At 37.2% G+C, this 17,520-nt stretch overlaps 1 protein-coding gene across 7 annotated transcripts in view; it reads left to right on the forward strand.

Moving 5' to 3' along the window:
* The window catches only part of L3MBTL3 (L3MBTL histone methyl-lysine binding protein 3), an 85,566-nt gene that overhangs the window by 16,678 nt on the left and 51,368 nt on the right, over positions 1 to 17,520 (forward strand). For 5 of the 7 annotated variants that reach the window (XM_087817609.1, XM_087817610.1, XM_016204985.2 and 2 more), the window contains 4 exons: positions 7,152 to 7,268; positions 14,363 to 14,474; positions 14,839 to 14,913; positions 16,347 to 16,506. In XM_087817609.1, coding sequence (XP_087673735.1) covers positions 7,167 to 7,268; positions 14,363 to 14,474; positions 14,839 to 14,913; positions 16,347 to 16,506 — 449 coding nt within the window. In that variant the 5' untranslated portion in view covers positions 7,152 to 7,166. The remainder of the gene's footprint in view (positions 1 to 7,151; positions 7,269 to 14,362; positions 14,475 to 14,838; positions 14,914 to 16,346; positions 16,507 to 17,520) is intronic. The other 2 variants (XM_087817611.1, XM_087817612.1) reach the window with 1 other exon arrangement.

Below are 17,520 nucleotides of genomic sequence, written 5' to 3' on the forward strand. Positions count from 1 at the left end.
AGCTATAGCTTCAGTTGTTGGCTTCAATAACAAACATGGGAAGACTTGCTTTTATAACATAAACTATTTTATATAAACATGAAACAGGATTTTAAAACTTTATTACTTAAAAAATGTTTGTGCATTCAACAGGTTCAAAAGCGTGTACAGAGAGAAACGGCCCTCTCCCACCCCCCCACCCCAGCCACGACTGTCTTTCAGCAAACCATTGTCCCTTCTAGGGGTAGCCAGTGTTAACCAGTTTCCGACACATCCTTGTAGAGATAGTCTATGCACATACAAGCCATACATATATTTATATATAACCCCTTTGTTTTATATAAATGGTAGCATATAGTTTCTGTATGTTACATAAAATTAGTAGTTTTAAAGATATCTTGGAGCTCTTTCTTTTTTTATTGAATTTATCAGGGTGACATTGGTTTGTAAAACCATACAGGTTTTAAGTGTACAACTCAACAAAACATCATCTGCATACTATATCATGCACCCACCGTCCCAAGCAAAGTCTATTTCTGTCCCCATTTTCCCTTCCTTTGCCCACCTCCACCCACCCCCAGCTCCCTTTACCTGTGGTTATCACCACGCTGTTGTCTGTGTCTATGTGAAAGAGAGAGAGATATATATGTGTGTGTGTATATATACATGTATGTTGGGTTGGGGGGGGTTGCTTAATCCCTTCATCTTCTTTCATCCGGTCCCCCAACTGCCCTCAGTCTGTTCCATGTGTCCATGCCTCTGCATCTGGGACTTCTTTCTATATCAGAATGTAAAGAGCTTCCTCATTGGTGTTTTAACAATGGCCTTATACACCGTTGTGTGGATGTGCCACAGTTGGCCTTTGTTAACGGACATTTGGGTTGTTTCCAGCTTTTTGCTTATATTCAGTGAATAACCTTTTACATTTTCCTCTTGTATGTATGTGTGTACTGAGTTGGTGGATATGCTCTTGAAAATTGATCTCCATAGGGGTTGTTTCAGTTTATAATGCCATCAGTGTATAAGAGGGCCTGCTTCCCCATATTCTCATAACATAGGATTTTTTAATGTAAGATATTAACTAATTTCATCACTGTTTAATCTTTCTAGATTACTAGTGGTAGATGGTGGGTTGGAACTTCCAGAGATTTATTTACGTGAGAAATTGAGGAAGTTCACCTATTACATACATGCATCTAAGAGTCAAGATGCATAGCTTTGGTTTGGAGACAGTGGGTGTGGTACAGGACACAGATGCCAGAAGTAATTCGGAGAACAGTGTTGTATGTCATTCAGTCTGTCCTCTAGGCCTTTTTGTTGGAGGCTTAGAGCAAGAAGATTGTACTAAAAATTAGTAAAAGGCCAGTGAACTGTTTCACAAAAGGGGGACTTTGAGAGTGTAATACATGTGTACAGGTGCCAGTGGTAAAGACCTCGGCCTTCAGTAAGGTGTCCACACTGGACATCAGCTTCCTTGATTTTAGCTGTTGTCAGCCATGACGTGTATGTGAGTGGGAATCAAAAGCTGCATGGGTGCCTTTGCTGGACGTGGAGACCATCAGAATTTAGAAGAGATTAGAAGGAAAGTGGTAGGTGTTGTCTGATAACAGAGGACATCATGGTACGCTTTTAAGGTGCTTTCTTAGGGAATCTCAGCACCGTTAGTAAGAGTTGGGATGGGATTTCTGCAGAATGAGAAATGCTGATTATGACTGGTATTGTGAGTGACCGTTACCTTTTTTTTGTGGCCCGTGGAATACAGATTACATATGTAATTATGGGGTAGTGCCAGGTGATAATAAAACATAAAACAATATTTCTAAATACTAAAAAAAAAAATTGCTTACCTGTTATAAACCTGATTTGTTAGAGTGAAAGGACTTTGTTTGTATGCACACACTTGTGGAGATGAAAACAAGGGAGAAAGACTTACGGCCTCATAGAAGCAGCTCCTGTTAAAATAGTATTGGTTGTTGGCTATTCTAGTGATTAAGAGATTGTGGAAAAGCACCTAATCTATCCTAGCTATACATACTAATTGTGATAGTGAAAGTAGCCAGTGGCTTCAAAATTAGATCATGAGAAAGACAACATAATAAATATTTTCATGCTACTGTACTTTATACAAAATGTCCTCGAACCTTAGAATAAAACAGTGGATGGAAACAGTCTTTATAAATTTTAGATACGTGGTTATAGGCAGAGTACACTGTGTGACATTACCAATGTTTCATAGAGCAGAAGCGTGTTCTAAGTATTTCCTAAAACATGTAATGCAGGTTTTGTACAGTATTAGCATTTCAGTTTCTGCTACTTTGTATTTCTCTTCCTAGTCACAGGATTTTGTCCTTGTAAATTTTATACACTTAGGTGTTTAAGTTAGAAAAGATTAAAAATCTTTTTGTGTTGTATATGTGTCCTAATGATAATTTGTCAATAAGCATATATATAAGCATATATGGTATTTTTTAAAAGGATAGGCATTCTACTGTGAGCCGCAGAAAGGTTCAGCATCTGTTCATAATTCATGAACTTTGGTGCTAGCAAGCAGGTCTCTGGATTTGCCAAGTTCTAAGGAATAACATAGGGAAAAGTAGGTTTTTCCCAGATTCTCAGAGGGGACAAGATTCTACAAAGGTTAGATAATGATTGAGAAAAGTAGACTAGGTTGTAATCAGACTGACCTGGGTTTAAGTCCTGGCCGTGCCACCAACTATGGTTTTGGCTGAGATACTGAACCTTTCTGTGGCTCACTTTCTTTCTTCACTGAAGACTAGACAGATAATAGAACCTGGCTTTTTGTGGGAAATAAATAAATGAAATAATGGGTGTAAAGTGCCTGCTGCTTTGAATCTTTTTCTGGAAGAAGGTGAGGTCTAATTAATAAATTAGAAAGCATATTATGTCTGACATGGACAACCTGGTGAATAGATGCTATTACAATTATAGAGAAAGAACAGTGAAATTTTTTTTAAAGGATCACTCAAGTTTTACTCAGTTTATCCCCTAGGGGGAAATTATTCTGTCACTCTGCTGTCTATCAGGAAGAAGTTGCCATTCGTCCATCACAACAGGGAAGTCGATTTTGTTGCTGATCTTTATCTATTTAGTGAGGTAGGAGTCAGAGAGTTTAAGTGTAGGTCTTAATTCACTTAATATTTTTGCTATTTCTTAGAATAATTCTTTCTTAGGCCTTTATATCCTAGTTCCTGTTTTAGGATTAAGTTGTAATGATAGTGAAGTCTGATGCTTTGGCAAATTTAGACTGTATAAATTTTGAAATGATCAGAAGTAGACATAATAATATATGTATAATATTTGACATTTTCTAATTTAATGGGGGGAACAGAAACTGTTGAAACATCTAATAAATTCCAGCAGAAGATAGCTGTATTTCAAACAAACACAAGTTTTTTGCTGTTGACTCTTTAAAAATGAATGTATATCATATATTCAAGTAGATTGCACTTATAAGTCTTTTTACTATAGAAAATGTCAAGCATACATAAAACTAAGATGTGTAATAAACTACCATACATCCTTCACACATATTGACAATTACCAATATGTTGCCAATCCTGTTTCACCACATCATTCCCCATTGATTAATTTACAGCAGATTCCTCACATTACATCCTTTCATCTGTCAATTTCACTTTGTGAATCTGAAACACAACAAAGACCTCCCCTTTAAGAAATACACACTGTCATCATCCCTCTGAAAAAGCAATAGTATTTCTCTAATGTCATTAGATAGCCAGTTGGCAGTCATGTTTTCCCTCCTTATAATCTTTTTAAAAAATAGTTTACATCAGTGTACAAGCAACATCTATGACTTGTGATATTGTCATTAATATGTCTCTTAAATTTCTTTTAATCTAAATTTCAAATTTCCTCTTTCAAATTTATTTTTATTTTTATTCCTTGCCAATTTTTGTGTGGAATAAAACAAGTTTTTATCCTGTACTGCAGGATAATTGAAAATCTCAGAGCTATTATTTGTATAAGTTATAGTTATCGGTATTTACTATCTTATAAATTAAAATACATAATTTAAACTACTATTTAAAAATAACAGTAGTAAACCTATTAGTGTATGTAAACACAGTTTTTATGAAACAAATAAAGTTTTTATGAAACAAATACAGTTTCAAAATTAAAAGCATATGAGATAAGTGGTACTGTTTTATATTTTTGTACATCTGTTCAATATCTGGCTTAATAGGTAGGTGGATTCTGAGATCTGCTTCTGCATTCAATCTGTTGCAGTACGTTGTTTTGGTTGAAGCTTATAGGTTTGGAAAAGGAAGGTGTATTTGAAGTCTTTTCATTTAATGGTGGGCATTATTCTTTGACACTACACCAAAACTTGACAAGTGGTAGCTTCTTTCTTTTTTTGTTTTTAATCCTTACTCAAGGATATGTTTCAAGAGAGGAAGGGGGAGAGAGAGATTTCCATGTGAGAGAGAACCATCGACCCGTTGCTTTTCCCGTATGTGTCCCGACCAGGGATCGAACCCACAACTTGAGTATGTGCCCTAACGGGGAATCAAACCCATACCCTTCTGGAGTCTGGGAATGACAGTCCAACCAACCAACCAACCACCTTGTCAGGGCAGCAAGTGGTAGTTTCTTAAATGTTAGTTGTAATGTGCAATTTGAAAATCTACCGATCAGGAAAATCTACCGATCAGCTTTAATACTCTGTTACTATTGGCCTGTCTTGCACTTTGAATGGATTCTTTACCCATGCATTATTTTGTAACATCAAGCATTGGTCATTTGGAAAATACTGCTTCGCCAAGTTGTGCAGATCTTCCAGATGTTGACATTTTATTGTGAAATATTTAAAAATCATATTCATGAATATTACCACCCACCTCCTTAGAAAAGTCTTTAGCTCTTGAGAAGTTGTCAAGCTCCTGGTGGTGGATACAAGTTTTTCAGAAATTCTGATTTTCTCTTGAACACTCAAATTGTATCATTGGCAACAAATGCTGTCAGTACTTTTCTTTGATGTGACAGGCTCACTTCATTTATTTTTGACAAAATATTTGCCATATATTCAAATCTGAATAAACATAGTTTGTTAAATAAAAAATGGCTTTCCATGAGAAATAAAACGAAACAGCTTATTCAACTTGTATCTCAAACAATTCACAAGTGTGTTTCCTTGAGACAACCACCGTACTTTGGCCCAACCACTTTATGGTACTTGCTTTATCATCACAGAGAATATTAAAAAGATGTATATTCAGGTATCAAGATGATAACATTTATTACTATTTAGGTATCAAGACCATAAAGACCATCAAGGATGGTCTTTAGTGAAAGTGGCATTTGTTTACTATGAGTGCAGGATGGTAAAGGAAACAGTGACAACAGCTTTACCCACTAATGCTTTCGTACCGTGAGGGCAAATGTTAACATAGCGAAGAAGGCAGATAATGTATTAGTATTTTTATGAAAATAGTTTTTCTTCCTGGACCTTTGGAAAGGATCTCAGGGTCTGTGGACCATACTTCGAGAAATGTTACTGAAGAGTTTCTGAAAGTCCAAGTTTTGCTCCTTATATTTTTGTGGTGTGATTTAACATGTTCCTTTGTTCCTGGTATTTTCTGTAAATAGAATTGATCAGATTAGGTTCAATTTTGTTATTTCTTGGCAATAGTCCTTCATAAATGGTGTTGGGTTTATATTCTTAGCAGCCATTGATGGTGGTTTCTTAGAGATGTTAATTTATTCAGGGTTGCACATGGTTATGTTTCAGTTCTAATATTCCTTTATTTATTAGCAGGAATTCTTTCTAAAGGGAAATTTCCTCTCACCAACGATTTGTTACCCTAAGATAGAGTTTGCTTGAGGCTCATGATATAGATGGGGTAAATCCTTGTTTATTTTTCCAAATAATGAGTTGGTTTTACCATATATCCTCCAAAGGTGACCAATGAAATGTTCTAGGTTTATTTTTTTGTTTTGTTCTGATTATCATTATGAACACGTGGATTTAAACTTACTTGACGTGTTTCAATTTACTGCAACTAGAAACCTCACTTTGGCCTGCAGGAGCCTCTTCAATTGGCTCCTGATTTCTTTTGATCTGACCTCTGTTGTCCTTGATAGTCCTGTTGCCTTTTTGTTGGAGATGTTCCAGGCTCATCTTGCACATTTCCTGCCACTAAACAGGAATCATCTCCTTTTTCAAGAAGACCTCACAGAAGGGGTACTTCGAGACCACAGCCTGAGTACTAAGCTGCTCATTATTGTTGATGGCTGGTTGTTTCTAGACTTTTTCAATGGACAAAGCTAGAAAATATACATATTTTTTAAAGATAAAATGCATCACGAATTCATACTGGCATTTTCATTCAAATTTAGGACTCAGTGATCTTTCATTGCTTGTCAGTGATTCCTACATAACTTATTTGTTTTATCCCATACCACACAGAAAACAGCCTCAGAATAACATAACACTACCAATAACTGTGGTTATGAAAAAGTTAGTTTTGCAGCTTTTTAAAAAATGGAAATTAAGCATTATAATTTAGCTAACCGATTTGGCTATCTTAACACAGTCTTATTATTAGTGTTTACTATACACTTTGAGCCTCTTAAGTCTATTCCCACAACATCGGCAGATATTTTGGGAATTGGCAGATATTTCACCTGAATTAAGTAAATCAGTTTACTGAAAGAATCAATCACACTGTGCATTCATTATATTCGTTCCTTGTTCTTTTTTATTATCTAAATGGTACCTTTTTGTTCATTAACATTTTCTGTTCTATTCTTTATTCATACCTACTCTCTTTTCAGTGTTTTAAAACAGAAAAAAACTATTTAGAGGGCAAGAAATTATGTTCAAAGGGCATAATGAGTCTTTGTTTTAAGTGACTATGCTATGAAACGATTTCTTTTTAAGAGTAGAAACATTTACTGTGCCACTTTATAACTTAGAAATTTTACTGATATTTTCCCGCTGTACTGTACTATGGATTGCATTAGAAAACAGTGTTGATATTTTTGAAGCTGTTATTTCCAAATCTGTGGATATATGGGATATTGTGATCAAGAAAATTATATAATTAAGGGAAGCTAAAGTAATGACTGTTGAAATAAAAACTGATTTATATGTGGAATATGTAGTGATATGCCTTTTCCCCCCCTTCCAGGTTAAAAAATAAATCATGACTGAATCTGCCTCTAGCACAAGTGGTCAAGAGTTCGACGTATTCAGTGTTATGGACTGGAAAGATGGAGTAGGTACATTGCCAGGAAGTGACTTAAAGGTAAGTTGTCTTTATCACATACAGTTATATGTGTGTGTGCCTGTGTATGTATTTATTAAAATAAATCTGAATGCATAGGTAAAAGAAGAATTAAAAACATTAAGAATAATGCTGGAGGTTTTATATGATACTTAGACCACTATAATAAGCTCTCAAGACAGTTTAAAATGCTCATGGTTTGGCAGAAGCCTTTTTCACTTGGGGCAGGAAACTAAGGAGTATTTCAGTGGCATGTGCCCATTTTGCAAGAAGTGAATTATAGCTTCGAGGAGGATCATCTCAGGTTTGACTGTATCTTGATGGCCAATAAATGTGGCAATGGTAGACTTTAGAAGACCTAGCTTCGTACATTTTGTAGTGATGGGCTTTGTAACTTTAGGTAAGTAACCACACTCTCTGTGCCCTAAAATATTGAATAAACAGGATTATTTACCTCCCTTAAATTATTTATACTGTAAATGTGGATTTTTATATAATCACTTATTCAAAAGGTGGTTCTTCCTGTCACCCAGACTGCTTTTGTATAGATGAGAACTCTTCAGAGAATGATCCTTTCGTATGCTCCTTTTCTAGGTGCTTACCCTGCCCCTTTGCCCCAGAACCCCAAATGTACTGAAGGACCACATCTGCTGCCCCATGAAATGTGGTTATGCAAGCGCCCATCTGAGAAGTCAGCCGCCCTCACCTCTCGTTTCAAATTTGCTTTTGCTCTGATCCTATCTCTGGGACCTTGAACCTGTCTGTGGCCCTTTAGACTTTGTGTTTGTACTTGATCACTCTGGTGTTTGGACTTCTGCTCTCCCTAACAGGCTGTCAGTTGGCTTACCTCTCTAATGCTTTGTGTTTTGTACTGTCTTGAATAAAAATTCCCGCCCCCCAATATCAGTTTTTTATAATCCAATCCCTTTTTTGTGTCTTTGACCAGTATCTCAGCCAAGCCTGTCCTAGTTTATCCTCAGTGGTGAGATTTGGACAATCTGTTATTGGAAAAATACTTAGATTTTAGTTGGGTTAGGTTTAATTTAGTGCAAAGTGCCAACATTCCTATGAGAGTTTAGCTTAATAAAAATGTTGCGGTGAGTTTTAGTGAAATCGGGAGAGGAGATTCGGTCTTAGTTTTTAGTCTGTGTGACCTTGAACAAGTCAACTGGTTTCTTTGGGCCAGTTTCCTCTTTGGTAAAATAACGGATTAAGTAAATACTAAGGATTTTATCTGCTCTGACATTCTTCAAATGTTCATCTGGATTAGATATGTTGGAAGGAGAATACTGGAATTTTTGAGAAAGAAGGAACTGTTTCTCAGATTCTGATAGTGTCAGCCACATATTAGCTACATGAGCCTTGTCAAGTTATTTAAATCCCTTAAGTTTCAGAATCTTTATCTGTAAAATGTAAATATGGGACCTACATGTAAGGTGGTGATGAGGATTAAAAAAAATAAATATGTAAAACTCTTAAGTTGTATCTCTTCTGGCTTTGTGATATGTAACTGCCCCGCTCCCTCTTTCATTGCTGCATTCTCTTGTACATTTTTACCTCTTCTGAGTGGCTTTTTTGGGTGTCAGATAGATGATGAAATTTGTAAATTTTGTTTACTTAGATTTTGACAACAAAGTATGGTTTCCATCCCTAAGAAACTTAGTTTGCCTAAGGGTTTTCTAAGCAATGGATTTTAGGGAATAACCTATTAGTTTGCTAAGGTAATCAGGTAACTAAGCCATTTTAGTGGGTATTATAACCTGGGTTATTTGATTTGACTTTTAGGCTCATCTAATTGGGCAGTTGTTATGTATTCAGTTCACTTTATGCACTGAGGATAGTTTGATACCCACTCAAAAAAATAATTTGAAAACTTATTTTCTACTTTTCTACCCTTTCTATCTAAGGAGATTCAGAGGCTAGCCAGTTGATTATATTGCTTAGGATTTCTAATTCACTAGATCTTCTATTAAAATTCGAGTTGCTGCCCGGCCAGGCGTGGCTCAGCAGTTGAGCGTCAACCTAGGATCCAGGCGATCGGGGTTCGATTCCCGGTCAGGGCACATGTCCGGTTGTGGGCTTGATCAATGACTCTCATCATTGATGTTTCTATCTCTCTCTCTCCCACTCCTTTCCTCTCTCTGTAATCAATAAAGATATATTTAAAAAAAAAAAAAATTCAAGTTGCTTAAGAAATCTGATTGAGAAAATTTTTCACAAATGTAAGACATTAGAAAGAACTTTGAATAAATCACAGAATTTACTCTCTCCCATCATGCTTTGAATATTTTATACAACCAAAGCTTCTGTTGTTTAATGGGCATAGATGTGTGAATTTCATAATAAACAGTATGCTACCCTAAGACAACCAGCTGAAGTTAATTCAGCTAATGCAATCAGCTAACACAGAAATCAATTTCTTTTCATGGGAACAGGTTTTTATGTGCTGCAGTTTATTGCCATTTTGAAAGAACTTTTCTCTGTAAAAGCCTTCTGATAGGTGGCGATCAGGTTGTGTCACCCTTCTGCTTAAAACCCTTTAGCAGTTGTCTGAGTCTTTCATGGTAAAATTCAAGTCCCTCAAGTGTGCTACAAAAGTTTTTTGGTGGTCTGGCCTCTACTTTCCTCTCTGCCTGTATCTCATTTCAGTCCTCAGTTTCACCCTGTTTCCTTTCTACCCCAAACCACCAGTTGAAGACTTCACACTTTATTTTTTTCTATTCCTTGTTGCTGGACTCCCCTTCCCCTCCCCACACTGGACTAACCAACCCTTACATAAAAACAGTGCACAAGCTCCTTGTTTGGGTGCAGTAGTGAAAAGAACAGAGAACTTACTCTGATGAACAGTTTACCTGCATCTTTGCATTTAATCCTTTTATTTAATGTGGTTTCTATCACTGTTGTCAGTTTACAAATGGAGAAACAGAGACTCCAAGTGGTTAAGTCATTTGCTGAAGGTCAAACAATTAGTTATTCGCAGAACTGTGTCTTAAAACCAGGCTTTTTGATAATTAAATTGACTATCTTACCACTGCTGTACTACAGTCTAAAGAGAGAAAACATTTTCCTGTCAAAAGAGATTTAAGGACAATGTTTCAGCATTTTAAGGAAGTATTATTTTGGCTGGATGGATCAGGAAGGCTTTGGAAAGCACGTATTATGTGAGCTTCAGGTGCCTGAAAATAGGTAAGGGTCTAGCGTCTATGTGAAGACTTCGGGAGGCAGAGACGAGAGGAGGTGAAGGGAAAGGAAGGCATCCCAAAGGGGGACTAGCATAAGAAAGTACAGTGTCACCCGGCCAGGTGTGGCTCATTGGTTAAGCGTCGACCTGGGATCCAGGCGATCAGGGTTCGATTCCCGGTCAGGGCACATGCCCGGGTTGTAGGCTGCAGCCGATCAATGACTCTCTCATCATTGATGTTTCTATCTCTCTCTCTCCCTCTCCTTTCCTCTCTCTGAAATCAATAAAAATATATTTTTTTAAAAAAAAAATTTGAAAAAAGAAAGTACAGTGTCAAGGGGGAGCAGCAGCAAGTGTCCACTGGCCCTCTTTAAAATGTAGTCCTTAGCAAGATACTTTTGCTTAAACAAGCTTTGGAAACCTTACCATTGCTTAATGTGTTCTTTTAAAATGTAAATTAGTATTTGTAGGTTAATATCTCAGGGCCAGCCCTAAGAACCAGCAGACAGTAAGTGGTAGTAGAAAGGTGTATGGTGGACTCCCTTTACCTAAAGCAGTTTCTCTACTTGAACTTTTAAATGTCTGAAATTTATCTGCAGAGAATTACTCCTCTGGGTCATAAGGATTCAGTCTTTCAGAGTCCCTGAGTAAAATGCAGATATGCTTCTAAGAGCGATAGCATCTTATCTAGGAAGAATAGTTCCCACTTACCTGCGAGCAAGATCTTGCAGCAGCAATGCAGAAACCCAACTGGAAAATTCACCGCACTGCTAGTGCACAGCTTGCCTTGTCTTGATTAGTGTTCAGACCAGTTTAGTTAGGAAATGTCTTTGCCCTTAAAACAGATTGGTAAGTAGAACTAAAATTTCAGCATTAAAGGAATAAAACAAAAAATAGTAACCTCAGCAGTGTCTTTTAATGATCTGTTATTAAAGACAGGCAAAAATAGGCAAAAGATCCTTTGCCTTTGCAAGCAAAAATAAGAGAACTGAATCAATTAAAGGTAATTGAAGCCCAGACAAACAAACAGAACCTTTGCTGTTCTTTATATATTTTAGACGTAATTGTTTTCTAATTGTCCTGGATATATCCACTTCCAGAAAATGTTACAGCGTCAGCTGGTGTGTTTGATTTTCTTTAAAGTTTCTAATTTTTATATTTTTGGTTAGAATGGAGTGACTTGATAGATTTTCATATTGCTTTTTAGATTTCTAGGTTAAAAGAACTAATAGCTTCCAAAAAAGAAATAAAATCTGTTATTTCAAGTTTCCATGGTTCCAGAACCATTCACAACCAACTTTGGAACCTGAGTGTTTTTTTAAAAAATATATCTTTATTGATTTCAGAGAGAGGAAGGGAGAGAGAGAGAGACAGAAACATCAATGATGAGAGAACCATTGATCGGCTACAGCCCACAACCCGGGCATGTGCCCTGACCGGGAATCGAACCCTGATCGTCTGTATCCTAGGTCGATGCTCAACCGCTGAGCCACGCCCGGCTGGGCGAACCTGAGTGTTCTCTTCGGGAATGTGTCAGTCTTTCTGGAATTCCACCTGTGGGGACTCTAGCAGTGTTAACAGCACCTAACAACCTGTGTCGTCTAACATTTTGTATGATAGTAATATTGTGGAAGACATGGTAAATCCAAATTGAGAAGCCAGAAGAAAAAAAAAGATCCCTGTGTCTTTTTGTATATGATAGGATGTTTTAAAAACACTTTGAAGTTAATTTTTGAGATAAAGTAACTTTGGTTAGAGTAGATTTTACTCTTTAGGGTTATATGATGCCTCTGAGAATACGATGAACTTTATGAACCCTATCCCCAGAAAATGATATACATGTACCCATATTATAATTACACATACATTTCATTGACCCCTAAAGTCTGGACCCCTGGCTCAAAGGAGCCAACTGTTTCCCTAAGTGCCATTGCATCTTTGTGTTTAAACTATAGGTCAGTTGCAGGCATGAAATATTAGGAGAAGGAAAAGATAATTGGGAATAAATGTTGTATTATGGGAATATTACCTTTTAATTTTGAAAGTATTTGAGCCTAAAGCTTCCAGGGGTCATAGGTTCAAATGTCTATTTGAATATTCCACTTAGTGGTGCTCTTTCTCAGTGTTTGATTTTCAGGGTAGTTTGTAGTTTAGGAGCAACTTGGAACTTAGGCCCCAGGAGACTTTCTTTGTAATGCAAATATTTGGTGCTCTTTCTCACATTTTGTAATTGTCAAATTAAGTATAAATTAGCATCAACATGTAGTAAAAGTAAAATTATTTTCCTGGATTGCATTACAGGGCTCATGCCTGTTGTTTTTTTAATTTTTTCATTAGAATTGATACTCTGTCATATTCTTTACTATCATTAATTAATAATTGTGGCTTGTTTTTTCTACTCTTGCCCAGTAGATGGTACTGTCAGCTTTATTTTGAAATACTCTGTTTTCAGAGTTGATCATTTTAAAATTAATTTTTTTCCAAACAGTAAAGGTATTTTTAGGTCTTTTCCTCCTGGTTAACTTTTTGGCATCTCTAGACTGACATTTTTAGGTGAACACACTAGGTAGAGTTTACACTTTCCCTAGAAATTTGTGTCTGGAGTATGTAGTAAATAGAAAACATTTTCACTTTCCTTAGCTATTTCAACTTGCTCAGTATAGAAAGCATTTAATGATTGTGGACTATGTGCAGAAAATCATTTAAGGTGCTGTTTTCACCTGGTGGAAAGAATAATGGCTTAAGATTTTTCTGGCTTGAGTCTGTATCTAGTTTAGTAAAAGAAATACTCTATTGGCATGTTGACTGAATCAATTGTTTAGATTCAGAAATGGAAAGCCTTATTTAAATACCATGTATTTGCATGCTCATAGATATTTCTGTGAAGATCTAAAAACTTTAAGCAAAAAGTTTTATTATCCCTTTGAATTTTGAGCTTTCCTCCTATTCATCAACTGTTAAAATGAGTGGATCCCTAATGTCATTCTGTTTTATGGGAAGGAAAACAGAAGGAATACAGAAAACTTTGAACTTCATGAATATGAGAGTAAACTGAGCTGTTTCAAAGGGATGGAGCCCCTGCACATAGGGAGTGGTTAAGCCTTCAAAACACACACACACTCTCTCTCTCTCTCTCTCTCTCTCTCTCTCTCTCTCTCTCTCTCTCTCTCTCTCTCACACACACACACACACACACACACACACACTGACCAGGCTATTGCAGAAACATACTGTTTGAAGCTTGCCATGCAATGAGAGTAAATTTTCAATATTTGGAGTCAAAATGTCCATGAAATCAAAATACCCTCACTTTTCAGTGATAAAATTGGCCCGGAATTAGTAGACGTGCTCAGATCTCAGAGGTATCACCAGCCGTTTTGGAGGATTAGAGATGAATGTAATGGAGAATTCTAGAGAGGCCTGAGAGACAGAGGAAGTGGAGAGCCCGGGAGTCATGTGACTCGCGCTTCCACCTTCCTGGTCGCATCTTGGAACATAACGCCGTGGACGCGCCAGTAATCATCTCTGGAATAGAGATACTCCTTTTCTCCGAACTAGGTGAGACCAGTTGATTCCGGAAAACAGTAAATTTGATTATCAAATAAGCTGTAAAAGAAGAAAAGTCTTAGCAAAGAAAATGGTGTTTGAAATTACGGGTCCTATGAGTGAGCTGGCTACTCTCCCGGACAGCCGCGGGGTTGGTTGTTTATATCCGTAAGGAAGTGCCTTGCTGCTTTGTTCCGTTCCCCCTCCCCAATTCCAAAATTAGTAAAATGCAAAGGGTTTAATATCGGTAGGAGGCGTATCTAGATACAATTGTTTCAGTTAACTTTTAGAACGTATTTTTTTTCTTAAAGACTATGTGCGCCAGCCATTAAATGATTACTGTTCTGAACACTTGTAAATTTTGCCTCTTTCTACTGTGTCGTTCTAGTTTCGAGTAAATGAATTTGGAGCCCTGGAAGTTATAACGGATGAGAGTGAGATGGAAAATGTTAAAAAAGCAACGGCCACCACAACTTGGATGGTACCAACTGCTCAAGAAGGTAAGAATGGGTGATTTGTACTGTGATTTCTTTCTTTCAAAAGTTTTAAAATAAGAGTATCTAAGTTTTTATAATAGGCCAAAACCTTGAAAATCCTGGGTGATCTTCATGTCACATGTTCTTAGGTAAATTTCGGTAACAAAACTGATATGGGACTAGCTTTTACATTTTAAAATAACCATGAACTGTCTTCTCTCCTAATGCCAGATCTGTAATAGCACCAGGTTAATTGGAAATTATCAAGTAAATCCATGTAATAGCATACCCAGGTGATTTAGCCAAAAGCCTGCCACTTTTTTCTCATCTGCTCCGATGGTTGTAACTAACACCTATATGCTGATGACTCCTAAATCTATATCTCCAGCCCCGACCTCTCCCCCGAGCTCCAGGCCCGTATTTCCACCTGCCTACTGGACATCTCCACCTGGATGTCCCACAGGTACCTCAAACTCCACATGTCTGAAATGCGATTCATTTTCTATTTCTTTCTCCCCTCCCCCCCCCAGACCTGCTCTTTCTTCTGTAACCCGTAGTTCAGTTGATGGTAGCACCATCTATCCAGTGGACAAGCAAGAAATCTAGGAGTCATCCTGAGTGTGCTCTCCCCAGCCCCATAGCCTGTTACTTAATCCTCTTGGTTTTTATTTCCTAAATATATCTCAGATCTGGCCTTTTCTATCTATAGTCACTGTGACTGCCTTAATTTAGGCCCTTATGAACTCTCACCTGAACTTTGGTAGACGTCTCCTAAAGAACCATTCTGCTTCTAATTTTCCCCAGTTTATCTTGTACACTGAACTTAGAGGAACTTAGTAGGCTGCTTATCTGACGCTTCACCAGTTTCTTTTTATCTCTAGCAAAACACACAAAGATCTGGGTGGCCTGCACCCACCTGCCTGCTTTGCCTCTCCTCTCTGTTCCGTCCTTTGTCCTCCGTGTTCCAGCAGTGCCAGCGGCACTGACTTGCACGCAGTTCTCCCAACACATCCTGTGCCTTCATGCTTCCTTGCCTTTGCTCCTGCTGTTTCTTCTGGCTGGGATGCTGTTTCTCTCTCTTTGTCCAGTTGGTAAATTCCTCTTTGGCTTTCAAAACCCCGTTGAGGTTTTATATTGGAAAATCCTTCCCTGACCTCACCCCAGGCCGATGGAATCACGTCTTCCTCTGTACTACTTCTGGAACTTGTTCATGCTTCAGTTACCGCATGTGTCACTTCTTATTACAAATACTGGCTTTCTTGCCTGTCTTCTCTTCTAGACTGTGAGCTTTCTTGGGCAAGGTCTATACTGTCATTTCCAGTGTCTACTTTAAATTGGTGCCTGATAAATGTTTGCTGAATGAATGTTTAGCCTAATAATTCAGGCGAAAGGAAATGTGAGTTCTTAAACGATTTGGATAATTATGATTCAGGAGATCTGCTACATTAAAAGTAAAACAGAGAGACATCGATTTGACCAATTCAGTAAAACAAAATTACTCATCAAAATGTAATAAACATGAAATAACATAGATAACCCCTTTTACATTTTGTCAAAGACACATCCATAAGTTAGGATTGTAAAGATTGACGGTTTAATTTTCTGAATTTAGTGACTAATGAAATTTTCTTCATTTTACTTTGAGCTCTGTAGAAAAATCCTTGGACAAGCTTTTGTCTTTTCTGCAGAATTGTTTTGTTATGTAAACGATGTGAGTGATTTCTGCCAAATCCACCTTCTTCTCCCTCCCAAATGCTATATAGTTTGGTCATTCATTCAACAAACATTATCCTTTTATTGTGTTGCTAACAAAACTATTAGAAAAAAAATTTAAGTGTATTTTGGAATGTTTTCTGTCATGGTTTTACATTTTTTTCTCTTCTTTTTACCTTCTAGTTTTTTCAGAGAAGACTGGGATGCCTTTCAGGTTGAAGGAGCCAGTGAAAGTAGAAGGGCTTCCATTCTGTGAGAACTGTTGTCAGTATGGCAATGTAGATGAGTGTCTTTCTGGAGGAAACTATTGCAGCCAGAATTGTACTCGGCATATCAAAGACAAGTAGGTTTTTGCTCTGTTCCATCTATAGAGTATATTTTGGAGTCCAAGGTCATGGTGTTTGGGAATGCAGAGGCTCTCTGACTTCTGACACCCTTTCATGCCCCTTCACTTTTCAGAGACATTTCCTGTAGAAACCCATGGACCTTGATCTCATTACTGGACCTAGTGACTTCAGTTATGTCTGATGGGAGTTTTATTGCTTATGTTTTATCTACAGTACAACTTCTGCCTCTTTCTTTAACCTTTTGTTTACATTAATTTGATTGTTTCTCAGCTCAAAGTATTTTAAAGTTCTCTGGGCTACATACACATTTTGATGGTACTGATGTTTACGGAAACACAGTTTTATTTTGGGGGTTCTTAGGGGACCCAGCCAAAACTCTACAACTGGACTGAAGATGGCCATAGTGAGTAATGTAATGAGTTATGTTACTGCTGATCTCAGGGAAGACTGAGAAATACAAGACGGGGGACATCTGCTGTGCCTGACAGTGGTCTGTGACTTTTTCACTTGGGACTGTGTGACAGAATTCAGCTGATTACCAAGAAGATGTATTTCTTGCATATAATTGTATGCCGCAGATAAATGACTTGACATTTATATTTTAGTGGCGTTTCCCATGTATTTTAATTAGTACAGCCTTGTGAATTGTCTGTTTTGTCGGCCAACTGATATTTTACAAAGTTCCACTTGGCCTTTTTCATTTGGACTTATCATTCTTAATAATTGATAAATCTTTGCTTTAAAGTTGCCCTGAAGAGTAAAATATCTTTGAATAAGTGATTTATTAGTATGGATGGCAGATGTGAAAGACACATAATTTTAAACTTGTTAGAATCTATTTCACATATAGTGCTGGTCCCCTTTTGATAGTAATATAGAAGCTAATTTCCACTTTCTGACCTTGACAGTGTCACAGTACATCATAATGGTTCACAGTGTTCCTTATCAATGATGTTCTCATGCCTACACATTTCCCCTGGTGGTAAAAGATTCTTCCTTTGAAGGATGAT

This window comes from Miniopterus natalensis, chromosome 5 (assembly GCF_054644295.1).
Source record: "Miniopterus natalensis isolate mMinNat1 chromosome 5, mMinNat1.hap1, whole genome shotgun sequence".
Classification (NCBI taxonomy): Eukaryota; Metazoa; Chordata; class Mammalia; order Chiroptera; family Miniopteridae; genus Miniopterus; species Miniopterus natalensis.